At 42.5% G+C, this 27,735-nt stretch overlaps 4 protein-coding genes and 1 pseudogene across 4 annotated transcripts in view; 2 read left to right on the top strand and 3 right to left on the bottom strand.

The window, feature by feature from the left end:
• LOC100517239 (olfactory receptor 139) overlaps positions 1–27,735 on the bottom strand; it is a 74,870-nt gene that overhangs the window by 38,689 nt on the left and 8,446 nt on the right. The gene's annotated exons all lie outside the window — the stretch shown is intronic.
• Positions 1,051–3,294, top strand: LOC100517605 (olfactory receptor 3A1; the record flags this gene model as incomplete). The annotated part of the gene is given in 2 exon segments (XM_021066312.1): positions 1,051–1,585; positions 1,588–3,294. Coding segments are annotated over 2 exon segments (984 nt in total), but the record flags the coding sequence as incomplete, so codon positions are not given.
• LOC100514488 (olfactory receptor 3A2) lies at positions 10,749–13,666 on the top strand. Its single transcript, XM_003131843.3, has one exon. The coding sequence runs from the start codon at positions 11,593–11,595 to the stop codon at positions 12,538–12,540; it is 948 nt and encodes a 315-aa protein (XP_003131891.1). The 5' UTR covers positions 10,749–11,592; the 3' UTR covers positions 12,541–13,666.
• Positions 13,878–18,191, bottom strand: LOC110256090 (annotated as a pseudogene).
• LOC100514870 (olfactory receptor 1P1-like) lies at positions 23,752–25,922 on the bottom strand. The gene has a single exon (XM_021067668.1). The coding sequence runs from the start codon at positions 25,208–25,210 to the stop codon at positions 24,260–24,262; it is 951 nt and encodes a 316-aa protein (XP_020923327.1). The 5' UTR covers positions 25,211–25,922; the 3' UTR covers positions 23,752–24,259.

The raw sequence follows: 27,735 nt of genomic DNA, 5'->3' as shown, positions 1-27,735 counted from the left end.
GTATATATTCTACAAACTGTTTTACATTTAATAATATTTGATATCTTTCAAATCAGCACGGACAGAGCTATTTCCTACAGCTGTAAAATATTCCATTGGAAGAATATTCCATAATTAATTTAGTAAACCCTCTATTATAAACAGGTTATTTGCAATTATTTGGTATTACAAAAACGCTGCAACAAATAAGCTCACACATACATCATTGCTTATAAGTGGCCATATATCTATTGGATAAATTCCCAGAAGCGGAACTGCCAGGTAAAAGGAAAAATACGTTTGTAATTTGGAAGGTGTTGCCAGAGTGCTCTTTCCCCTTCTCACGTCTGCCTTACAGCTATCGTGTAAATTCCCCGTGTGGCCAATCCTAACCCGGAAGCAGAGAGAGAATGTGGTTTGGGGGGATGTAGTTACACTTGGCTAATTTGTCAGAATTTTTGAATTTTTATAGATTTGTCCATTTTGATAAAATATTTCTACATTTTGAGTCATATATGCACTATTAAAAGTCTCCCGTTTCCCCCAATAACTATATGGTTTAATATTTACATTTAAATCTTTGATCCATTTAGAATTTATTTTTGCAAAATATATGAGATATGTATACAAGTTCTGTTTTTCCAGATAGCTGTGTTATCGCCCTAAAGCATTTATTAAATAATATGTTTTCCCATTCCTTTAAGATGCTGCCTATATTATACACTAAATGCCTGTATTACTTTAGATCTGTTCCTGGACTTTTCATGTTTTAGCTTATAAAATGTTCTTTTTTAGCTTAATAGGGGTGTAATCGACAGATAAAACTGTAACGTATTTAAAGAATTACATGATGATTTGATACATGCTTACATTGGGAAAGGACTCCCACGTGCCTGTGAATGAGGCAAAGCTGTGGCGATAAACTGCAGTGATAGAGTTAACGAGTGCTGTGTGGCCTGGGGAGGGGGAATGTCTTTACTTCAAGAGGGCGAGCTCAGTGGTCAGCATGCAGAAGGAACTCTGTTTCTTCTTTTTGAATAAAATTTATTCAAAATATATTGAGAAAAATGATTCCTCATCTCCTTGGATATTTCCTTGCAGGAACTAAGGCAGCCAAAATCTGGGGCCAGTGGAACAGTCGTAACTGAGTTCATCCTGCTGGGCTTGGTGGAGACACCAGGGCTGCGACCAGCTGTCTTTGTACTCTTCTTCTTTGCCTACCTGCTCACAGTCGGGGGCAACCTCAGCATCCTGGCGGCCATCCTGGTGGAGCCCAAACTCCACACCCCCATGTACTTCTTCCTGGGGAACCTGTCGGTGCTGGACATTGGGTGCATCACTGTCACTGTCCCCTCAATGTTGAGTCGTCTCTTGTCCCACAAGCACACAGTTCCCTACGCAGCCTGCCTCACACAGCTTTTCTTCTTCCATCTCCTGGTTGGTGTAGACTGCTTCCTGTTGACAGCCATGGCCTATGACCGATTCTTGGCCATCTGCCGACCCCTCACTTACAGCAGCCGCATGAGCCAGATGGTCCAGAGGATGTTGGTGGCTGTGTCCTGGGCTTGTGCCTTCACCAATGCACTGACCCACACTGTTGCCATATCACCCTCAACTTCTGTGGCCCCAGTGTGATCAATCACTTCTACTGTGACCTCCCACAGCTCTTCCAGCTCTCCTGCTCCAGCACCCAGCTCAATGAGCTGCTGCTCTTTGGTGTGGGTTTTATTATGGCAGGTACCCCCATGGCTCTCATTGTCACCTCCTACATCCATGTAGCAGCTGCTGTTCTACGAATTCGCTCAGCAGAGGGAAGGAAGAAAGCCTTCTCCACGTGTGGCTCCCATCTCACTGTGGTTGCCATCTTCTATGGGACTGGTATCTTTAACTACATGCGACTAGGCTCAGCCAAGCTTTCAGACAAGGATAAAGCTGTTGGAATTTTTAACACTGTCCTCAACCCTATGCTGAATCCAATCATTTACAGCCTCCGGAACCCTGATGTCCAGGGCGCCCTCTGGCGGGTACTCAGGGGGAGGAGGTCAGTGGCTGGATGAGGTCATGTGTCCATTCCTCTCTTTCTAGACCCAAGGAGAAATCCTCTGAGGCCAGTAACTAGGACAAATGATCCAGAACTACTTCTGAGTCTCTGAGCATTTGGAATTTTTGGTAGATCATTCTTATTTCCCAGAGAAGCCCTGCCCAGTGATAGAAAATGGGTGTGTAGGCGCTGCCAGGTCAACCTTGACAAACTATGACTTCAGTCACTGTGTGCCCCTTTTCTGAGAAGTGAAACCTGGGAAGCTTTGAATGCTTACACATGCATATCTCACAGAGAATGACTCTGGTTGTTTCCAGCCAGGGTTCCCAAAAGTATCCCAGCAGCCTTCCTAGGGGGTCATGTGATTATCTCAAGTTCGGGTAGCTGGTCTGTTTATAAAACATAGACCTAAATATCAAGATTATTTTATCTTTCCCATAAGGCTTCTACAAGCACCACTGCCCCCCCCCCCGCCCCAAAACAGCCCATTCCTCTCATATCACACAAGATACCATAGGATGTAGAGGGGACAGATGGGAAGCTGTATGGTCATGTATCTTCTAGTAACTCTGGGGAGCATGATCCCTCCGTGCAAAATTTTAGAACTCCATTAACATAAATGATGAATCTTATAATACAAAACCGAAACTTCCTCAGCTATCCTTATGTGTTTCAAATTCTTTGAAAAGATAAACATTTATAACCTTACTATTTAAACATTTAAAAAATATATCCAGAATACCCAATATGAAATTCCTCTCTAAATTCTCACTCTCAGTACCCAAACTTTCTAGGTAAGAAAATCCACATCTGTAAATACAAATTACATGGTGATATATGCCTACCAGCCTTTAGTCATTATTTAGCTATATTTTCCTTCTAGATTCCCTTTAGATGCGCAGCCCTGGCATCTCTACTGTGCCCTTGATGTTTCCCAACTAATTTCCCTAGAACTTCCCTTTGATCTGCACCTGAAGGCTTGGCTTCTCCATGATAATTTATGAGGATCAAGGGATTGAAAGGATGGGGTGAGATGGAGAAGAAGAGAAAGGACATGAGGGAAGGAAGCAAAACAAGATTGCAGGTAGAAGGTTTGGGAAAATGAGGATGACAGAGGGGGAACAAGGAGAGATGGGATAGAACTGCAAGCAAACGGGATTTAGAGCGATAAGCGTGGAAGATGAGGAAAAAAATGGAGAAATTGGATAAGATGCCTTGAGACTGTTGAAAGATCAGAGGAAGGAAATGATGTAATAAAATCAGTGGGTTAAGCATGAGCGATTCGGGCTTCCTTTTCTATATCATCCAGCAATAACCAGTCCTGGCAGCTCTAACACCATCATTGTAGTCCATCCTCTCTACCAAGAATGATGTACTATTTTAAGTTTTGCTAAAAGTGCTCAAATGTGCACAGGGGAACTCCTTTTATCTTCCTCTAAGCAGAAGATGTTCCTAGGATGTCAGAAAGAAGGTTTATCAGGTGGGAAAAGAGGAGAGAAAGAATCTGGTTATTTTATATACCCTCATCTCTAAAATATCATCCAAGTTTATGACTAACCACCTAACTTACCAATTTATTTCATGTCTTTAGGATCATGCTGGCCAATACCATCAAAAACATGGGGGGAAATGGCTATTTCCTGGTCCTTTTTTAGTCACCAAACTTCGGTGTTACAAACTCAGGGTTACAAAGAGTGAGCTTCCTCCAGGGTCAAGAAAACTGCTAAGGAAGACCTGACACATGGTTCTCAGCTCATCACCTCCCCTCACCCACAATGTTCTCGACCTTGAGTAGGTCCTTCAGTTTCTCTGGGCATGTACTTGAGAGAGGCACAAAGTAATCGTTGAGGTTTTCTTCACCCCTATTGTTCTCTGATCTACTACTCATCTGAATGAACAGAAAGACAGTCTCACTGTTTACCCTGAAGTGTTACAACAAAGTCCACCCTCGCTTCTACCCACCAGCACTTTGAACACTGCTGCACAACAGAGTTTCTTGTTTACTCCCCAGACCCCTGTGCCTCTGGCCTTTCTTCCATCTGAACACTCATCTCAAGCCTCAAGGGATGATTCTGTGTGGTGGCATCCCTGGGCGGGCTAGATCAGCTCACTCAGCTTCCTAAAGGCTGACCAAGGACAGGGTTCTCAGCATTCTGTCCACCCACCCAGATCATAGGATTTCTTTAACAGTTGGAGAGATTCCTTTCCCTTGGAATTTGTCTCTTCTTTTTCACTCCAAACTGGGAATCTCTTTGCTACTTAAAAATTGTATCATACATTTAATATATCATGTTGTAAAAGTTCAAAAAATACAGAATGTTATCACTCTTTTACACCATTCCCACAATAATCCCATTTTTAAAAGGAACAACGGTTGACAGTTGTTTAGCTTTCCAAACAAATGCACACACACACAAACATATGCAAAAACACTATACTGTTCTATAATCTGTTTTTTCCCTTTCCGCATTACCTAGTATGACTCTTATTTTTAGACATATTTGGATGTACCCACAGCACGTGTAAGTTCCCAGGCCAAGGACTGAACCCATGCCACAGCCTTGGTCCAAGCTGCTGCAGTGACAATGCCAGATCCCTAACCCACTGCACCACCAGAAAACTCCAACCTAGTATAACTCTTCACATGTCAACCTACAGATCTAAAGGCTTCAGAGCATTCCATTTTATGTATAAACTATAATCTCTTTAACCAAACCCCTGTTGATATAAATTATTTCCTATTTGCAATTGCAAATAATGGAATTAGTGTCCTTATTTAGTATAAATCTTTCCATACATCTGAAATCAGTTCTACTGGTTAAATTCATAAAAGTGATGTGTGTGTGTGCACACTCATGCTAAGGAAATGCAGATTTAAAAATTGTCTTCATTTGGAATGGATAGGCAGTGGGGGCCTACTGTACAGCACAGGGAACTGTGTGTGGTCAGGTCAATTGCTGTACCACAGAAATTGAAGAAACACTGTAAATCAACTATAATTTAAAATTTTTTCTAAGAGGAGGATCAAAAAAAGAAAAGATACTTTGCATCATGAAAATAAATTTAAAAAATAAAATAAAAATTGGTAAATATTCTGCCTTTCAGTTTGCCAAAAAAATGTGCACCATTTTATACCTTGATTAGCAGTTTATTAGAATACTTCTTATCTCACTTGGCTTCACTGGGTGTTTTATCTTTGATAAGTAGGTTAATGCATTTTTTTATTTGAATTTTTTGGTTTATGAGTGTGGTTGGATAGATTTTTACATATTTCTTTGTGATTTATTCTTTCAAAATTGCCTGTTCATAGTTTTGGCCCTTTGGGAACAATTTTATCTTAATGATAAATGGAAACACTTCATGTTTTAGGATAGTATCTCTTTGCCATTTATGTTACAAATGTATTCCCCAATTTCCCATTTGTCTTTAACTTTTTAGGGCATCTCTCACTCAAGCTAAATTTGATATTTTTATGAAGTTTAATTTGTTTTGTGTCACGCTTAGAAAAAAACGACTTTTCCATCTAAATGCTGTATAAATATTTGTCAGTGATGCTTTTTTGGTACTTTTACATTTCTTTTTCAAATATTTAATATATAAAATTTTTATTTTTGTGTATACTGTAACTTTTCCCCCATTGAAAAAAACTGCCCCAATATCATAAAGTGTAAGCTTGACCATACATATAGTGTATGCGAGATTATATTGTAATAGCAAGAAGGCAGAAGAGGAGGTTCCCTCACTCGTATTCCCCCCTTAGCAACATTAATTTGGACAAAAAAGTGCTTTTATGGAAGCTTTGTGGTCTAAGTAGGAGACTGTGAGATCCAGTGTATTAGTTTCCCACTGCTGCTGTAACAAATTACCACAACTATAGCAACTTAAAACAACAGAAATGTATTCCCTTATGGTTCTAGAGGACACAAGCCCAAAATGGGTTCCTACAGGTCTAACTTCAAGGTGTCAGCTGGGAGAGTTCTTTTGGGAGACTCCAGAGGGAAATCTGTTCCTTGCTTCCTCCAGTTTCTAGCGGCTACTGGCATTCCTTGGCTTGTGGTCACATCACTCCAGGTTCTATTTCCATTACACTGCCTTTTTTCACTTCTGTGGTCAGATATCTCTCCACCTCTCTCTTACAGGAACTCTTGTGATTACACTCAGGGCCCACTTGGATAGTCCAGAATGATCTCCCCAGATTGAAGACCCCTAATAGTCACATCTACAAAGTCCTTTTTACTATGTTTAAAGTTTATTTCAGGGATTAGGACCTGCGTATCTTTTGGGGCCTACCACAGCTAGGTATGGGAATTATTTTCAATGCATGAATGATTTCCTCTTGGACATGGATGGGATTTCCTTTCTCAGAATATGCTGAGACCTAACCCTAATTCTTTTGGAAGCACTGAGGAAAACTGGGAGACGTTCCGGAGGAGGGCAGGCATCGTCGTGTAAAGCACCTGCTTCACGTGAGATCTCTGGATGATCTTCAGGCCAGAGAAGGTTGATCTCCTCTAGCAAGAAGAAAGGGATGATTTTTCCAGCCAGGTGGGTTCAGGACAGTCTGAGTATTCAAAATTCTCATGCGCACCCCCTCAAACATCCCCACCCAGGACTCAAGGTCTCCCTCCTTCCCTATCAGGGCACTGGGTTCAGCATAGGACAAGCAACTAAGCCACACATTCGGCCTCCCTTGCAGCCCTGTCACCCTGTCAGTCAGCTCCCAGGCCAGGCTTTCAGTGCTGTCTGCCTTGTACCTGCAGAAGATTAATGTCGCACTGAATGCTGCCATGGGAGTTTTCTGGCTTTCACTATATACCCCTGGCTTGAGCCTTCTGTTCCGTTTGTTTAAGGATTCCAAGAACATTTTAAAAAGTCATCCTTTATTATTCGAACCCCACAATTCCCATAATTACCATTGGTTCTCCTAATGTTCATGTCCTAGAGCTAACACATAACCCAGAGTTTCCTCTTCCACTTGTATCTCGTCTCAGTCTATCAGAAGTGAGTCTTGGTGATTATGCGAGGAGTTATCAGCAACCTCATTTACTCCAAGCAGCCCAGGCCCAGCATTTCACGTGGAGGAGATGCTTCCTAGGGCGGCTCCCAGTACAAGCTGTCTTAGTTGGGTTCCTGACAAAGCAAAGCCTGAGACAAGTTGTTTGGGTGATTTAAATGGGAAATCATCTCAGGGAGAAAAAGTAAGTTTATTTATTTGAGAGCTGGTCCCAAGGAGCAAGCCTGGGGTTATAAAGAGAGTGAGGCAAAGGAGGAAGAACTGTCCCTGGCTGAGGGGCTCACTACCAAAGTCCCTGCTATGGGCAGTAGAGATTTGTTTGTGTAAGAGCATATAGAACACCTCCTAGAATTGTCTGAGGGGGGGGCATTTATCCAGTGGCTCCTATCTCTTATCATTGAGTTGCCCTCTTCGCTCGGAGCCCCACAAGTGCTCAGACCTGGTAAGGTCTCACATAGTTCACTGCGTCAGAGGAGCCCAAGGAAGAGGCTACATCCTATAGATTTGCAACAAGCAGAAGCCTCCAGGGAACAGACCAACCCAGCCACAACTGAAATCAGAAGAAATGCCTAGCAAGATGGGAGTCCAAACATCTACTGTGTCTGCTGCAATGTACTTTATAGAATTGTTGGACGAACTGATGGCAGTCCCAGGCTTGTGAAGTTCTCAGCATTTTCCCATGTATATAACAAGCACTCATCGATGTTATCAATTGGTGTGTTGATATACTGGCATCTTGTGGAAGCTCTACCCGCAGCCTAATGAATCTTTATTAATAATTTTTGCAGCAGCCTAATGAATCTCTATTAATAATTTTGCTCTGAGGTAGAGGATATGCTCAGTTCACAGGTGAGCAAACTGAGGTTCAAAAGGGTGCAGCAACTTGTCCAAAGTCAAATTACTAATAACCAGAGGAACAGGTCTGTCTCAGTGTTTTTCCGATTGCTCCAGGTGGGAGGAGAGCGTACACTCTCTTGGGAGAGGGCGTGTTGGGTGAATAATTACTGATAGGTATAGGAGCTGGAAGAACACACTTATCACCCTCCCCACATCTTCTGTTTATTAATCTGTGACCTTCACCAGGGCTTTCAGTTTCTAAGGGCCTGGCTTGGACAATCATACTAGAAGGCAACTTCCCGAGAGTCCTTCTAGCTCAATATAGCTCTTCTTCCACCACCTCCAGAATCATTACAGGATCCACAAGACACAGTCCCAGTGGCCCCACTAATAAGGCCTTAAGGGAGAATGTACCACATTCCTGAGGACTCATTAGAAAACTTGGTTTGAAGAAAGCTCCCTCTTGCCTCTCTTCTGGGGCCTCCTCCTCATCCCCAGGTCCAAGATTTCCAAATCTGGAAATTAGCTTGTCTCTGCTCAAAGGCTCTGTTTGGGGTTGATGTCTGAGAAAGAAAACCACTCCCCCAGGAGACCTGTATCTGGCCTCAGTTGCACCTCACTTCCTGGGTGACTTTAAGAGGATGGACAAGTCCTGCAGTCTTCGGTGACGCCAACATTAGTGGAATCTGTATCACCTGCCTTAACTACCTGCCATAAAGCCAAGGCTAGCGATTAAAAACTTTTTTTAAAAAAGTGTAAATACTAGAAGTTGTAAGGCATTGTTGCTGTATTTATGAAGGGCTTGTGTTGTTTACAAAACAGCTGTCTCTGTCCCTGTCTGTCTGCTCCTTCCTGGGAGAGTTAATTTCTGAAGCCACCAAGGAATGATACCATAGAGAAGATAACCCTATGATCTTCCTCATTTTCTCATATGGCCCCTTGCATTCTGGGTGGAAAACTGGGTCTGCATAGCTCCTCGTCTTTCCTGAAGAAACCTCCCTGGTTTCTATGCCCTTGTCAAGGTGAGTACTCTTACAGGTCCTTTCTCTGCTCTTATGAAACAGAGACAGGGCTTCCATTGCCATCGGCTTAAACCTGACTTTGCACTTGATGCAACTGATGTCCTTAAAAATGAAAGAATTTTTAGAAGATCTGGAAGTGTAACCCAAAGATCCTGGCTCCTTTTCTGGGCTCTTTGTCCACGCCCCCTTTCTTTGACATGCCTGTTCTCTGTTACTCTTAGGAATGAGTACGAGGTGATTCCACTGAGTCCAGTTTGCCACCCAGGACCCACTTCATCAGGCAGCTAGAACCTTCCCTCCAGTCAGAGGCTTTGCTGAGCTGTTTTGTTACTGGGAGCTTGGAGAGATTGGGTGGCGTTCCACCGCAGGGGTTGTCTTGACCCAGAAGGGAGAACCTGAGGCTCATTATAAAGCCCTGAGAGTGGTAATCCTCAGTGATGGGTGTGATGTCCATCGGACACTCAGATGTCTCTGGATGACCAGAGGTCATCCCAGAATCCCACTGATTTCAAGCAAGCTGTATCTCTGGTCGTCCAAGGCTTGTTGCTCTCCTCTCTCTGGCCGTAACTTGGTCATCTGTAAGGTATACCCTTCCTAAGGGTCTTATTTTTTTGAGTAGTTTATATGAAAATAAACATATCAGGGTGTGGACTGCTGCTACATTACTTGCTTGTTCCATCAAAACAAAGGAAAGCAGTAGTCCTTTCAGCAACCTTGCACCTGCACTTGCCCTTACACCTTCCCTGAATCATACTAATCCAAAACAGTATGATTCCAAAACTTCCAGAAAGTCTTTCATCACCAAATTCCAAAACTTCCAGAAAGTCTTTCATCACCACTCCAGCTCATACTGATGAATTCCTCTGAATTCCTCTGGACATTTGTCCATCCTTTTAGTTATTTAAGTGATAATTACATACTTACTATTTGTGAAGTACTAAGATAAGAATTGTTACTGGAAAACGGAGTCAAACATGTATTCTATCCTTAAGTTGCTTACAGAGAAGTAGGGGAGAGGTGCTTTACAGAAAAATGACTTATCTAGACGGGAAGGAGTAATGTTTCATGAGATAATGTGTAGTGGCAGCTTAGTAGAGACAGAGACAGAAACAGAGACAGAAATCCTTTTGAGATGGGGCAGTTTCCAGGGAGGATTCATTCAGAAACCAGCATTTGAGTCAACTCTTGAAATACTTGGGCATGTGGAGTTGGAGGGAAGTCACTGAAAGTACGGAAAACATGAGCAAGGAGATTAGAAAATCATAGGGTTACAATCCAATGCATGGGTTAAAATAGACCCAGAAGGTAAAACAGAGAGTAGTAGTTCTCTAACGTGTAAGAAAGTTATCCATCGATTCACCTACTTGCAAAGCATTTACCAGTTACCAAGTTCAGCAGTGATGATCAGGCCTGAAGATAATCCCCTTATGTCACTGATCATGTGATCTTAGAATGTTAAGAGATCACTGCATCCAACTTTCCACCTGAGCTCAGGCTCTCATCTCCCTTTCCCTTCTGTTAGAGTTACCAGACTCTCACTGCTTCCCCACTTCTGTAGTCTATGCAAGGCAATAGCATTACGCTTAGTGAAGCCCTAGCTCCACCTATTCCATGGGGAATAGAGTGACAGTGATGTTTTTTGCTCAAGAGTTTATTAAAGGATCCGAAAAACTTAGCTCAATCTAGCTCTACTTATGTACCTGCTCCCTTTGAGGACTTCTACTCAGAGCCATTGGTCAATCGACCATGCCTGAGTCAAGGGCAAATGGAATATGGGTGGTTTTGCCATGCAGAAAACTAACTGCACTAGCAGCATCCACCCCACCTGTCATGCTTACAATTTTGATTTCAGAGGAAGGCAGCAGAGACTATTTAAAGAATAATTTTAAGTTAAGCTGTTATTCAATGTCTTATGTAAAGCTTTAATTAACAACAATAATACTAGCAAGTTATTGACCATGGTATTTTTTAATGGCTGCATCCATTGCAATACAGAAGTTTCTGGGCCAGGGATTGAATCTGAGCTGCAGCTGCAACCTGCTGCACTGGGCAAGGGATCAAACCTGCACCTTCTCAGTAACCCAAGCTGCTGAAGTTATATTCTTACCTTACTGCATCATGGCAGGAATTCCAATTAAAGGATTTTAAATTCATACTTCAGAGTATATACCTTACTTTGGAGAAATGGCTCGAGTAACTGACATCCGTAATCACGAGTATCTTCTCCCTGATGCTTGCCATACTTTTGCTTGATCTTCAATATTCCTACAAGTCTTGAAACTGAGGTTGTTTTCAAATGCTTTCTAGATATTTCTCAGGAAATAGCATTACTTTTTCAATTTTGAAATCTGCTTGTTAGTTTGCGCTAATTCCATTTCACCATTTTACTCTCAACTACATTAAGAGAGGACGTCTGTTTTTATCTTAATTTATTTTCCCAAGTAGTCTGACATTTTTAAGCTGGGAGACGATGGGAAGGACAAAGTGCTAGGGGTGTGGGGGCATCTCCGCCAAAGGTAGGATAAAGGCACGGAGTGATGGAGGAAGTGAGTGAGTGAGCGAGGTGTGGCCTGGGGAGTGGGAAAACCACCAACCAGACACCTAGGAAATTACCGTGGGTCGTTTAAAACATTTATGTTGAATACGTACACTGAGTGGACAAAAACTTCCACTTCTGGGACATTTGCTTATACAGACTCATGGAGCCAGAAGCTGGAAACAACAGGACGGCTGTTACTGAACTAATTCTACTAGGCCTGGTGGATACAGAAAAGCTGCAGCCTGTGGTCTTTGTACTCTTCCTCTTTGCCTACCTGCTCACGGTCGGGGGCAACCTCAGCATCCTGGCGGCCATCCTGGTGGAGCCCACACTCCACACCCCCATGTACTTCTTCCTGGGGAACCTATCAGCTCTGGATATTGGATGTATCACTGTCACTGTTCCTGCAATGTTGGGTCGTCTCCTGTCCCATAAGCGTACAATTTCCTATGAAGCCTGCCTCTCCCAGCTCTTCTTCTTCCACCTTCTAGCTGGGATGGACTGCTTCCTGTTGACAGCCATGGCCTATGACCGATTCTTGGCCATCTGCCGACCCCTCACCTACAGCAGCCGCATGAGCCAGATGGTCCAGAGGATGTTGGTGGCTGTGTCCTGGGCTTGTGCCTTCACCAATGCACTGACCCACACTGTTGCCATATCCACCCTCAACTTCTGTGGCCCCAGTGAGGTCAATCACTTCTACTGTGACCTCCCACAGCTCTTCCAGCTCTCCTGCTCCAGCACCCAGCTCAATGAGCTGCTGCTCTTTGGTGTGGGTTTTATTATGGCAGGTGCACCTTTGGTTCTCATCATCACCTCCTACATCCATGTGGCAGCTGCAGTTCTACAAATCCGTTCAGCAGAGGGCAGGAAGAAAGCCTTCTCCACATGCGGCTCCCACCTCACTGTGGTTTGCCTTTTCTATGGGACTGGTATCTTTAGCTACATGCGTCTAGGTTCAGAGGAAGCTTCAGACAAGGATAAAGGGGTTGGGGTTTTCAACACAGTTATCAACCCCCTGCTGAACCCTCTTATCTACAGCCTTAGAAACCCTGATGTTCAGCGCGCCCTGTGGCGGGTACTTGTGGGGAGGCGGTCACTGGCCTGAGAGATGAGAGGACCCCTCCTTTCCTGCCCTTTCTGGGTTGGGGAAAATTTCCCATGGTGGAAGTAACCTTGAAAAATGGTCCATAACCATTTTTCTGTCTTCCGGTGCCTGAAGATTTGTGTGATGTTTGTCCTGCAAAGAAACCCTACATAGTTCATTCATTTATTCACACAATGGATATTTAGTGAATTGTTCCTGTGACCCAGACACTCTTCTAGGGCACTGGTCAACAGAACAGACATAAGTCTCTGCACTCATGCAGCTCACATTCTAACAAAGGGAGGCAAACAATGAACAAGTATCATATATGGCATATCACATAGCGATAAGTGCTGTAGAGAAAAACAAGCAAGATAGGGAGATATGGAGTTAGGTTCTGCAGAGCATGCTCCTGGGGAAAGTGGCTACCCTGGTTTTGGCTGTGCTCAGTTTCCAGGCAAAGGTGATGATTTGGAAGTCTTGTAGGTCTGGATAGCAGTGTCCTACAGGGAAGGGCTAGTTGGTTAATCACAGCCTAAGTAACCAAGAATATTATTTCTGTGAAGTTTTCTTCTGTTTGGGGACATGAGAGTCCCTCTAGTTCAGAGTGAAGTGTTGTCTTAAATCATGGGCCCAGTGACAAGGATTATTCTATTCTACTGTTCATCTTTCTCCTCCAAGAAAATCACTTCCTTCTCTTCACTACCTGCCTGGATTTTTCCCATCTGTATCAGGCAAAATAGGCCAGGTTACATTGTGTAATGAAAAGCCCCTAAAATCTCAGTGGTTTACAACAGCAAAGGTTAAGTTCACATTCTTGTGACCTCAATTATCTGACAGATCCAAGAAGAGTTGCTGCTTTTCAGATTATCTTTTTCTTACTGTGAGGATGAGAGTAACATCTTCCAAGCGCTTTATATGTTGAAGTGGAAACCGGAAGTTTATATTTGATTTGATTTGATAATTGCCTGTGGTGAACATTTATGATCTTTTTCTCCCTATCAAAACAACTTATTATCAATTACACTAAAACAAAATCATTACATTTTATAAATATACTCTCACTTTAATCTGTATAATACTAAGTAACTCTATTCAAAAGTTTTGCTATCCAGGAGTTCCCGTCGTGGCGCAGTGGTTAACGAAGCCAACTAGGAACCATGAGGTTGCGGGTTTGATCCCTGCCCTTGCTTAGTGGGTTAAGGATCCGGCGTTGCCGTGAGCTGTGGTGTGGGCCGCAGATGCAGCTCAGATCCTGCCTTGCTGTGGCTCTGGCGTAGGCTGGCGGCTACAGCTCTGATTGGACCCCTAGCCTGGGAACCTCCATATGCCACGGGAGTGGCCCTAGAAAAGGCAAAAAGACAAAACAACAACAACAACAACAACAAACCCCGCAGTGTTAAAATCAGGCTGGTGTTTCATATCTGACCTTCCCATTAACTAAGTGATGTTAGTTAAAGTACTTCTTTATATTATCATAGTCATGTAAGGCAGACATGTTTTTATCATGTATATTACTTTATAGTTGGAGAAACTGAAGAATATGGTCTTTCTGATAGATCTTTCCAACAGATGCCAGTTTCCATTTGGCATCCAGGTGGTTCCAGGGAACATGGTTCCACTTGTGACTGCAGAGTGGAGGTACCAGCACGTCTCACTGGCCTGGCCCCAGTGATGGGTCTACATGGGCATGTGACCGAAGTTAGTCTAACAAGAACCCTTCTACCAGCATGTCTCCACTGGATTTCCATGACAGAATCCTGCCCTACATAAAATAGTTTGAGTGACTACTTCTGCAATTATCCCAAGGCTACATAGCTGGCAACACTCTAGGTTTACAGGCCAAAAGTTACTTCATTGCAAAGAATGGATACTTTAGGCTACTAGAACTTAATTTCCTTTAGAAACCCTGATACAGAAGAGCCACTCTAGACATTTGCTTCAGGTCAAGCAAAGAAACATTCTTGCCCTCAGAAGCCTGAGAAACACTCAAGAGCTGCCTGGAGGGGCCAAAACCCAGGAGAGAGAAAGGAATTCCAAAGAGCTTGTGTTGGCAGTTGCACTGCTTTCCTCTACAAGGCATATGGTGATTCCAACACAGGGGCAGAGAGGCTGAGAGCAAAAGGTGCAGCCAAGAGGCTAAGAAATGAGCAGAGATGTTAGCAGGTTTCTGCAGCTGGAGAGACAAAAACTGGAGTTAGGGTCCTGACAAAGGGGAAAGGATGGTAAATACTCCAGGCCCTCAATGGGGACTCTTAACACGCCAAGTCCTAGAAGTAACACATAACAGGAAATAGGCCAACCCTCACAAGCAATGAAACTTCACTCTGCATCAGTTCAACCCTAGACTGAATGAAAGTGATCTATGCCTATCCCCACTGCCTGCCAGAAGCAAAATAAATCCTTTTTGGAGGAAGACGATATCATCTAAAGCAATGCCATGCTATAGAAACTAAACCTGAGACACATATATAATTTAAATTTTCCTAGTAGCCACATTTTTAAAAAGGTGAAATTAAAGATATATAAGAAGAACTTTTGCACAGGTTTTGCCTGAGTAGCAGGAACTGTGGGTTAGCACTGAGGCAGCGTGACTGTGCCCAGCAGAGCATCAGGAAAGGGGCGCCTCACTCCAGGCACCTGCAGTGGCGTTAGTGCAGGTGTCTTCTACAAATGGCTCACAGACAGCAGGTGCCATAGAGAAGGCCAGAGCTCAAGACCACGCATGGATGTGTGCTAGAGAACATGAGAGACACTGCCCACCTCCCCAGGCCACAACTGGGAAAGTCTGAGATGGTGGCACTGTGGTCCCATGGTCAGATAAGTTGAAGGTTTTGTTACTGCAAACCTCTACTATAAGTATTAGTGGGACCCTATTTATTGCCAAGGCTGGTGGGGTTTGGTGGACCTTGGGTTACACATATGTTTTCATCATAGACATATGAGTTCATTCTGAGCTGGATCTATCCTATATACCACATAGGATAATGCACTTTCCAAAATTATCCTCATGTCAACCTCCGGAAGACTTTCCCTAAGAGGAGTCTTCCCAGAGCCCCATGCATGTCCTTGTTTCTCAGGCTGTAGATGAAAGGGTTCATCATGGGGGTCACTACCGCGTACATGACTGTGGCCACTGAGTCCTTCATGGAGTAGGTGTGGAGGGGCTGCAGATAGACCATGCCAAGTGTCCCGTAGAAGAGGGAGACCACAGCCAGATGGGAGGCACAGGTGGAGAAGGCTTTGTATTTGCTCGAGGCTGAGGGTATTCGGAGGATGGCTCTGACAATCCGGACGTAGGACGTGATCATGAACCCGCAGGGGGTGAGGAAGATGAAGATGCCGGTGGTAATCAGTGATGTGTGAAAGACCTGGGTGTTGGAACAGGCCAGCCTCAGCAGGACATACATCTCACAGAAGATGTAGTGGATATTCCGGGACCCACAGAAGGTCACCCTGGTCATGAGGAGGGTGAGGGTGAGTCCGTAGAGGACAGAGAGTGCCCAACACAAGGCGAGGAGTGAAGCACAGAGCCCAGGGCTCATGATGGTGACATAGTGGAGGGGTTGGCAGATGGCCACATAGCGGTCATATGCCATTGTGGCCAGGATGAGGTTGTCCAGGGTCACCAAGGAGACCAGGAAGTAGAGCTGTGTCAGACACCCTGCATATGAGATAGCTTTGTTCTGGGACTGAAGGTTCACCAGCATCTTGGGGATGGTGTTGGTGACGAAGAAGAGGTCAGTGGAGGAGAGGTTGGCCAGGAAGAAGTACATGGGGGTGTGCAGACGGGAGTCAGAGCCGATGGCCAGGATGATGAGCATATTTCCCACCACTGTGACCAGGTACATGGACAGGAACATCCAAAACAGGACCCGCTGCTGCCCAGGACTCTGAGATCCCCAGGAGTGGGAACTCGGAAAGTCCACTCTGGTCGCCTCCATCCATTTCTCCAACTGCCTGCAACATCAGCACCAGCAAACATTTGTTTCCTACGTCCCCCTCAATTAATCAAGGACATTCACATAAGCAAAATCAACTATTTTCTCAGCATTGAAATATCTTGGACTAAATTTTTTTGTAATATTTATAGTATAGATTAACAACAAAATAATAGCAGGCACAAACACATAACATGGAAAAAAATCTCTGTGCAACTTAATCATTCTAGCAACTTCTAATCTGACATACTCAATATTAGAGGAATAATGTCTATGTCTTATTTAAAATCTTATCTTATGATCTTTTGAAATGTTTTAATGATTAGTATATCATGATATTGAATAGATTTTAAATGATATTTAAAACAGGTGTACGCATTATAGGAAAGGGCTTTTGTACAATTGGACAAAAGGAGTGGAGAGTAAAAATACTGGAAAGGAGAAGGAAAAATTACCATTATTTGTTGACAGTCTGGTGTATCTAGGAAATCGAAGGCAATCAACTGAAATGCCATTCCAAATAAAAAGCAACCGCAGTAAAGTAGCAATCACACAATGGAATGACCCAAAACTGAAAGTGGGTCCAGTAAGCCATATAGTGCAGTGATTAAGACTTAAGATGAAGATTTCAGATTCTGGAGTTCATGTCTGAGCTCCGTCACTTGCTATGAAACCTCAGACCAGTTTCCTGAGCTCTTTAAGACTTGCTTGCTTCTTGTAAAGAGTGAGTTGTGGCAAGAATAAAATTAAGCGACAGAGCGCTTAACACTGTGTTGGAACATAGTGGGGCATTGAATAAAGATTGCCTATTCCTGTTATAAATATTATAACAGGTGAATAGTAAATAGTCATCAGGTGAAAATACAATGTGAACAATCACATTATCAACAAAATAATGTAAGCATTGAGATGTTAACAAGAATTAGGCAAGACCTTCCATTCTCCATTTCTCCATTTAAATAATAAGTGAATAGATTTACTAATTTCTAGATAGAAAGATAAGGTATTGCACAGCAGCCTATTCTCCTGCATTAATCTAAAATTTATTTAACCTATCCAAAGTTTTGTTTGGGGCAAATAAAGACTAAGTTTCATCTAGAAATAAATGTGAAAATAAACCATGACGATATTGAAAAGAGTGTTAGAAAAGGAACACTTTATTCTGCCAAATACGAAGGACTCTGAAACCACGTGGTACTGGAGCTGGAGTGAGCAGATCAATAGAGCTGGAAATAACTTTATAAATGGGGATGAGTACATGTAAGATTGAGCAGACTATTATGGCAATACTGTAAACCGGCAGGTAAGGGGTGCATTACTAAATGGTGTTGGGACTGCGGTCTATTTAGCAGAAAACATTAGCTCAGTGTTTCCTATCTTACCAAAACCATTTTGAAGGTATTAACAATTAAAATGATTTATTGTGCCTTTTTCATTTTAAGTCTCATGTAGATTAAAAATTAAAAATAAAAAAGAATATAAATAGACTAGATTTAATTCCACCATGTAGAAATAGATAACCACCTTCACATTCTGAAGTCTTTTATGTTGAGACATGAAGGATGAGAAAAGTCTTTTGGAGTCCTGAGCAAGAAGACTTGCAAACAAAGAGATGTGTGTGCAAAGGCGCTGAGGTGGAGAAGGGCTTGCTGTGTTTAAGAAACCACATGCAGGCCAGTGTAGCTGGACTGAGGAGGAGAGTGGTGAGATACGAGGTTATGCAGGCCAGCAGGGTCCAGATCATGCATCTTATTAGGGTTTTTAAAAATAAGGAGCCTTAAAGGATTTTAAGCAAAAGAGAGTATGTGTATGTATGTGTATATGTATTTATGTATGTGCATAGATAGATAGTTACAGCAACTACCCTTCTATTTGTATTTTATAATAATATTTTAATAACCAACACCCTTAAATATAAAAATTTTAAAATAGTCCCTGAATTTTTTCCAAATAAAAATGATTTTTTACTATATTGCAATCTCTTTTTTTGTCATTTTGCCATTTCTTGGGCCACTCCTGTGGCATATGGCGGTTCCCAGGTTAGGGGTCAAATCAGAGCTGCAGCCGCCAGCCTATGCCAGAGCCACAGAAATGCAGGATCCAAGCCGACCACAGCTCACAGCAACGCTGGATCCTTAACCCACTGAGCAAGGCCAGGGATCAAACCTGCAACCTCATGGTTCCTAGTCAGATTCGTTAACCACTGCGCCACGACAGGAGCTCCTGCAATCTCTTGATTATAAAAAATTATGGAATTTTCAAGCAATACTGAAAATATCAAAAATGTAAATACCACTCCAGATTCTGTTATCATTTTGGTGAAATTCTTCCAGTTTTGTTTTCTCATTAAGTCATTCTTACTCAGCAGTGTGCTGGAGATCATTCTATAAGTCAAGATGTTCACTATTTTAAAAAGCTGCATACTATTGAATTTTATGACTGTATTGTATATATTTTTCATTGATGACTCTAATGATGACTATTTAGTTCTTTTCCTGTTTTCCCTATTACAGACAATACTGCAGTGACTATCTCCATACCTACGTTTTTAGATATATTTCTAGCTACGGAAAAGAATATACACTTTCCTTTTTCACAGATGTTACCAGAGTGTCCTCTCAGGAGATGGTTTCAACTTGTGCTCCCCAAATTAATGTCATGGAAAGTGTCAGACTCATTTGTCCTTGTCAATCAGATCTGTGAAACATATTTCAATTTTCACAGTTTTCATTACTTTCTTGTAAATCAAGATAGAGAAGTTTTAAAATTAGTGCCTCTAGCACGGATAGCTGTGATTGGTGAGTCAACCATCTGTAGCTAAGAGTTACACCACAATTGTAACAGCATTTATACTTTCTGTACAACAAAGAAGCTTTGTAAATAAAATCTTAACATTAAAAAAATTAAAAAAATAAATAAAATTAGTACCTCAAAGAAATAGCCAAATGGACTTTGGGGAGCTACACCACCAATACGGAGAAAGAACTCTCTCAGAGAAGCAAGGACAACAGTCACAAACTCTACTGATAGTTACTGAAGATACTTGAGATCCAGAAACTTTTGGCTTTTATCCTAGAAATGAACACTGAGGAGAATGCCAGACTACTTAAACTTGCTCTTCCAGGTTTTTTGTAAATTTAACTTTATATTTCTTGAAGATCATAGAAATATGCTATAAAATCCCTTTTCACACACACACACACACACACACACACACACACACACACACACACACACACACACACACTGTTTTTGTTGTTGTTTTTACCAAGAAAGAATATATTTTTTCTTAAAGCATAATGATAATATTTTCTCCATATTACTGAGTGTTTTCCCATCAACAAATAGAAAAGTGTACACCCAACAATGTCATTTTGTGACTTTGGAAATAAATAAGGATATGCTTTTGATTAAAAAAATTCTAGTTCTAGAAATTTATCTTAAGAATATAATGGTAATACACACACACACACACACATATATATATATGTGTATATATATATATATTAGCTGTTTACCAGAGCCCTGTATTAATAGCAAAAATGTAGAAAACAATATTAACACTCAACTTTAGAGTCTGTTTTATTATGGAATAGGCAAATCCATAGAGACAGAAAGCAGACTTGTGGTTTCCAGCAGCTGTGGGAGGGGAGAAATGGGAGTGACTGAATAGTTATGGGTTTTCTTAATGATGAAAATGTTCTACAATTAGATTGCAGTGATAGCTGCACAATTCTGTGAATAAATTAAAACCGTTGAATTGTAGGCTTTAAGTGGGTGACTTTGTTTTCTTTTATTTACATTTTATTGAAGCATAGTTAATTTACAAGGCTTTGATTATTTCTGCTGTATAACAAAGGGACCCAGCCACACATACTATACACATATCCATTCTCAGATTCTTTTCCCACATAGATTATCGCAGAATACTGGGCAGAGTTCTCTGTGCCATACAACAGGTCTAAGTGGGTGAGTTTTAATGGTATTGATTTATATCTCAATAAACCTGTTTTTTAAAAATTATATAATCCTTTAAATCAGTGGAGTACTCTGAATCTATCATAAATGATGATGTTAATTTTTTTCATTTATATATAGAAAGTTTGCAATAACTGTTAAAAATCCAATTTAATCCTACACAATAAAATAGGAAACTTAAAGTTTACCCCTACCTGACGCTAGTGATACCTGCCCTGAGGTGTGATTGTCAGGAGGAAGGATGAGAAAATACACGTAAAGTGCTCAGGACTGGCTGAGCCCCATCCCTAACCAGCCTGGTGCCTGGAGTTCAACGCCCTCTGAGATGCCTCCTGACAGAAGTGTGGAAGGAAGGCAGGTAACAGGGCTGGGGACAGCTAGAGGACGCTCAAGGACACTGGCCCATCCACTTTCTTGGCCTCAAGAAAGTGTCCCCCACACTTTGGGGTGCATCAGAATCACCTGCAATGCTCATTTTAAGAGGTTCAGGTCCGTCCCTTCCTTGAGATGATTCAGTAAGTCTGTTCTGAGAACGCACTCGTTTTTAGCAATCCCCCAGTGATTTTGATCCAACTTTTGGGAAACAGTGCTCTGAGTCTATAAGGGTCAGTGGGCCACTTGAGTGATCAGACAAAACGGTCTTAGAGACACAAACCCTCTGTGTTGTGGCTCAGTGGAGCGAATGTAGGTATGGTTTAGCTAAGGGCTCCAAACACAGTGTTGGAAACCTGGCCGTTAGTACCTCTTGTGTTGCTCCCTAGCTGTGTGACCTTGAGGAGAGCACACAATCTCTCTGAGCCTCCTCATTTTACTCATAAAACCTTTCCCGCAGACTGAAGAGTCATATGCAGCAGAGCACATGACAGCACTTTGAAAACTGTGCATTAAAGATTGGAGGGATTGTTAAATACATTTAAATATTGAAGAGATTTGAGTATATGAAGACTTTCAAAAACATGTATGAGAGAGAAAATGCAGGAGAAATATTTTTAAAAGGAGAGAGGGAGGGAGGGAAAGAGAGAGAGAGACAGAAAGACAGAGGGAGGGAGGGAGGCTGGGAGGTCCAGACCTTCTTCACTGCTCTGTGCTGGTTTCACTGGTTCTGTTGCCTCCACTTTCCTCCTCCCTTAATGAAAATTCACAGTCAGGACATAAAAGATCTTAGGTAAGACTCTAGGACTCAGGGCTGGAACAGGGTAAATACGAAAAAGCAGGGGAACTGGTACCTGGATCTTTGGTCCCCTAATAGAGAAGACAGAACATCAGGCTGCTCCAGTGAAGCTGGGAGACCTGAGTACTGATGCCTGAAGCTCAAGTTCAGAAAGGAAGGGTCTGAATCAGACTGTGACAGGCCTATTTATCAGTTTTGGGAGAGTCCTCAGGGAAGGAATCCCAAGACAGCTTCTCCAGATGAACAAGAGTAATGAGCAAGGGTCTTGGGAAATGAGTCTTGTTTACAAGGAATAAGCCAGACTCTCTCTCTCTCCTTCCTCACATTGTGCCTCCTCCATTTTCCTCCCCCCTCTGTCCCTATTTTAGGTGAACAAGCTGAGTTTGGGTGTCCCAAACTACAGATCCCTCAGTCTGTCCTCCCTCTGACCAAGCTTTTATCCCACAGACTCAGAGCCTACCTACCCTCTCCATAGAGGTACTGTATTTTTAGCATCTCTGTCCAGTTAACACCTGGTCTTGTCTTTGCATCTCCTCTGTGATGGGGAGCTCACTACCTCCAAACAGATTTCAAGCAAAATGTCTCTAGTCTCTCAGTTGATAGCTAAAAACCACCATCTCACTTTGGAGTCCTCATTTAGCACAGAGTTATTCCACAGATACTCTGCTGGAGGAGAATATGAATTCTTGCAGGCATGTGCCTGATTCCACTACTGGATGGGCCATGATTAATTTATGGATGTGTTGTAGGCCCCAAGTTCCTTTACTTTTCAAATCTAACAATAACAAACCCTTCACTGGTCAAATTATAAAGTGGTCACAGTTGTCAGTGCCATGACCCAGCCTTCCCAAGGACAGTCGGCCTCTGTCCTGCTGCCAAAGTCCTTGAACTTGGTTACAACGTGAACCCCTTTTTGGAAGTGGCCCGAACTCCAGCACCTCTCAAAAAAAACCTCAGTTATGCTTGCTGCTTGGGCAAGTTATGATTGTTCCTTTCTTCTTTCATTTTATTTATTTTTTATTTTATATTATTTTTGCTTTTTAGGGCTACACCTGTGGCATATGGAAGTTTCCAGTCTAGGGGTCAAATTGGAACTGCAGCTGCCGGCCTACAGCACAGCCACAGCAACGCCAGATCTGAGCCGCATCTTCAACCTACACCACAGCTTGTAGCAATGCTGGATCCTTAACCCACTGAGTGAGGCCAGGGACCAGACCCTCATCCTCATGGATACTGGCCGGGTTCTTAACCTGATGAGCCACAAGGGGGACTCCCTTGTTTGTATAATTTAGTGATGGCAGGTGTTGGGTTAGGTGCTAGGAGTCGCCATGAACAAGATGGACCTGACTGCCTGCTCTCCTACAGTCCAGAAGAGATCTTCTGAAAGCAAAGAGACAAGGGAAAAAGAACCACAAACTGATGTGTGTCTATTTTAGACTAATCTGAAATAGAGAATAATGGAGGAGGAGCAGGCAACTTCTTAGGTTGGTTGGTCTGAGAGATACTTGAGCTGAGACCAGATGGAGGAGGGGGTGTCAGCTACTTGGAGAGTTGGGAAACGAGCTTTCCAGAGAGGCACAAAAGTGTGGACTCAGGAAAATGATGCAAGAGTTATGTCTGGGGGTGGGGGAAGCAGAGATGGGGCCCTACTTTGCTTCTGAAAAGAATAACCTGCTGCTTGGAGGGCCTCCAGGACCAGGGTCTCTGAGAGACATTCAGAGAGGGCACCCCTTTCAAGAGAAAGAACCTTGAGAAAATACAAGATTCTCTTACTGTGAAGGTGAAAATCAGCCATGATTTAAACAGATACAGAAGAAGGTTAAAAAGTAGCTACATACAAGTTACCATAATTTTTACCTTAAGTTTATTTATTTTATCTTCTCATTATAAACTGTTCATAAATCTGTTCACTGAAAATAAAGTAGGTTATCCCTGTAATGTTGAGAACTTTAATGATTGCAATATTTTAGATTCATAACTCTCATATAATGTACTTATGTAATCTCCTCTTTTTTTCTTTTTTTGTCTTTTTAGGGCCGCACCCACGGCATATGAAAATTCCAAGGCTAGGGGTCTAATCAGAGCTATAGCTGCCAACCTACACCACAGCCACAGCAATGCTGGATCCTTAACCCACTGAGCGACGCCGGGGATCAAACCCACAACCTCATGGTTCCTAGTCAGATTCGTTAACCACTGAGCCACAACAGGAACTCCAGTAATTTCCTCTTTTTATAGGAAAAATATACTTGTTCCCTTCCAGTTGTAAACTCTTTGTCATCCAATATTGACCTTACTTGCTAATATTTTGATTATTAACCTACTTTCCATGACCTCACTGATCAAGTTTTAATTATTAGAATAAAAGGCTGCACAGACTTTAGAATTATGAACATCATAGAAGATACTTTTCCTTATGAAAACTTACAAGTAAAACACGTGAATAAAGAAACAACTCTTAACAGACTAACTTTAAAGAAAGATGCCAAACCTTGATTTTCCTAAGAATATCAAACCCATGGTGGAGCGTCAGGGGGAGGGGAGTGGCAATAAGGTGTATGTGAGACTTAGAATTGAGACACCTGAGGTAGAAATTTCTGTGGCAATCCTCAGTGAAGAGATGGAGAATTCGCACAGTTTCTCTGCAAAGTCACTGTCCCCATGAGGAGACTTTGCCCCTCAGAAGTCTCCCCAGGGCTCCCTGCATGTCCTTGTTTCGCAGGCTGTAAATGAAAGGGTTTAGCAGGGGAGCCACCACTGAATACATGACAGCAGCTGCTGTATCCTCTTCTACTGCGTTGGAGGACGAGGATGAGGGGCACAGATAAGCCCTGATCACAGTCCCAAAGAACAAGGCAACAACAGCAAGGTGGGATCCACAGGTAGAGAAGGCCTTGTACCTTCCTTGGGCAGAGGGGACCCTGAAGATGGCTGAAACGATATGGATGTAAGAGGCCAGGATGAGCATAAAGGGGATTAAAATGACTGCTCCCCCCAAGAAGAGGAGCACAAGCTCATTGACCCGCGTGTCAGAGCAAGACAACTTCATCAGGGGTCCCAGGTCACAGAAGAAATCTGGAATGATCTTCTTAGAGCAGAAGGAAAGTCGGAATATGAGGAAAGTGTGTGTCATGGCCACAAGACTTGTAAGGGTCCAGCAGGCGGTAACCAGGACGATACAGCGTTGGCGGCTCATGACCATGGTGTAGTGGAGAGGGTGGCAGATGGCCACGTGGCGGTCATAGGCCATGGCAGCCAGGAGAAATATGTCCATGTCCCCAAACGTCAAGAAGAAGTAGAGCTGAACCAGACACCCTGCATAGGAGATGGACCTGCTCTGGGTCTGGATGTTCACCAGGGCCTTGGGCACGGTGGTGGAGGTGAAAAGGATGTCTGCCCAGGACAGGCTGGCCAGAAAGAAGTACATGGGTGTGTGGAGATGGGTGTGGGTAACAATGGCCAGGATAATGAGCAGATTCCCAGCCACAGTGACCACATACATCCACAGGAACAGCAGAAAGAGCATGTGCTGCTGCGCTGGCTGCTCGGAGAGTCCCCAGAGGAGGAACTCAAACACGCTGCTCTGGTTCCCTCCTGCCATGTGCAAGGAAGTCAGAGAAAGAGACTTGGGGAGAAACACCGGAACAGGGAGTGTGCGTTCCCATTAACATTATCTAAACACGTTTCACTCTAGATGATGGATGAGAGTGCCAGTCTCTTAACTCGAGAGATGAAAAAGAATGATCTTAAGTTATTTGTGCACATACTATGCGCACTGCATTTTTATTGGACCCTACTCGATGCAATTGACTAGGAAGTGTGGGAGATACAATTTAAGGAAGTTAGACAAGATTTCTTGGTTTATTTCTCTATACTCCTTTCTGTCCCAGATTTATTTAGGTGTAGTTTCTTCTTCTTCAGCTACACTCTCAGGAAAGTTTAGAAGCTTTTTTCCCTTCCTTCCTTCCTTCATTCCAACCCTCAACCTGGCAGAGGGCTAGGCAAATAAGACAGTGATAATTCATAACTGCAGAACAATTTCAATCTCATGGGATAGACATAACTACCTTATTAGAATCCTATAAAATTTTGATTCAGGGTTCTTCACCCATTCAGCTGCCTTGAGATCACTCTCAGACCCCAGACTTTACCTGTTCTGATCTATTGTGCCTCAAAGTCAATATTCTGAAGACACAGTTTCATGGTATCTATTTTGCCAGAAACCCATTTAATAATCAAAGAGCTACTGAGTAAAGATATGTAAAATAACTCAAGTTATCTATAATGACAAAGAAGAAATTGTAATCTCTAGTCTCCAGAGTCTCAATACCGGGTTGAATGCGCGCGCGCGCACACACACACACACACACACACACACACACACACACACACACACACACACTTCTGATACCAAGCAGACTGAGACAGGAAAGGAAGGCTTTCTGGGCCGTGAATGTAGTTCAGGATCTCACCAGATGGACATGGGCAGCACATTAAGGCAAACTCTTGAGCAAAGTTACAGCAATAGGAAGCCTTGGTCTGGTTCAGAGGTGGGGAGCGGGAGCTTTGAGCGGAGGAGGGTTTGCAACCTGAGATAATCCTGGGAAAGGGACCTGAGGGTCAAAGTTGGAACGTCTGGAAAGGAAAGAAAAGAAAAGAAAAGGATCTGGACTTTTATTCTGTGTCTTATAAAAAACCACTAAAGCTGCTTGAGCAGGAAGTGATGTTACTGCCTGGGACGGTCCCATATTTGAAAATCCCATTCCTTTTGCACATGTGAAACCAACTGAGGGTTAGACATGGAGTCGATCAGTCAGATTGAGGGAGAAAAATTACCATCGTTAACTGAAAAAGACTAGGTGGGGAATGAATCTTGGCTGTGTTCACTAAGTGAGCATTTTAATACACTTCCAAAAAGAAATCTATTTCCCCTCTCATAGGCTTTGCTGGACAATGATGGGACTCTCCCACGGGGGAAGCGCCTGTCCTATAAAACATAAAAAGAATTGATACAGTTATGTGTAACTGGGTCACCATGCTGTACAGTAGAAAACTGACAGAACACTGTAAACCAGCTACAATGAAAAAATAAAAATAAAAAGTATATATTCAAGTAAAAAAAAAAAAACTGGGAAGAACAGAGCTAAATGGGTCTTTCCTGAAAGTAATCAGATTTCTGATGAGAAGGGAGAAGCTGAGGCCCCAAATTCAGCAATCAGATAAGTCACTAGATAAATCATGGCTGCTGGTCTAATGGAAGAGGACTTTGTATGGAAAGAAACACTGGGAATAGGGAGTCTGTGTTCCCCTAATGAGAGAGGCAATTCAGTATGGGGGAGTTTTCTTTCTGACTGGTAGAACTTCACACATTTCCACACCAATGGCACCTACTACATACAATTTCATCAGTTCTACCATATAAAAAAATGTTGTCCCTGCACCAAACTTTTACAGTATTTTGTCTACAGAATTTTTATGATTTTTTTCCTCTCAACAAATTCAATTTTGTTCAATTCCCACTTGAATATTCTCATGTCCCTGTATTACCCACAGATTTTTAAAATCTATTTTGTCTCCCCTCAGTAGCAGTAATAGTTACTTGAATGCAAAATTGTTTTTAATTTTTTTAATTTTTATTGTCTTTTTTTTTTTTGGTCTTTTCTGGGGCCACACCTGCGGCATATGGAGGTTCCCAGGCTAGGGGTCAAATCAGAGCTACAGCTGTTGGCTTATACCACAGCCACAGCAACGCAGGATCTGAGCTGCATCTGCGACCTACACCACAGCTCACGGCAATGCCGGATCCTTAACCTACTGAGCGAGGCCAGGGATTGAACCCACATCTTCTTGGTTCCTAGTTGGATTTGTTTCTGCTGTGCCATGATGGGAACTCCCCAGAAAGATTTTTTTTAAATAAGAAAAAACTTAAGCTTTTTATCAGAAGAGAATTCCCTAGGAAAGTGTCACTATAGAGAAAAATCCCTGCACAATACATCAAGAATTTTTTTAATTGAATTGAACAGTTAAGATTTATGAAAGACTATTACAAAAGAGAAATAAAGAAATTCAGGGAAGAAATTGACTACAGGAAGATGTGAAATAAGACCTGAGAAAACTCTGGAAAGA

This window comes from Sus scrofa, chromosome 12 (genome assembly GCF_000003025.6).
Source record: "Sus scrofa isolate TJ Tabasco breed Duroc chromosome 12, Sscrofa11.1, whole genome shotgun sequence".
Classification (NCBI taxonomy): domain Eukaryota; kingdom Metazoa; phylum Chordata; class Mammalia; order Artiodactyla; family Suidae; genus Sus; species Sus scrofa.
The sequence above is the reverse complement of the archived record's forward strand: the minus strand, read 5'-3'. Positions and strand labels throughout refer to the sequence as shown.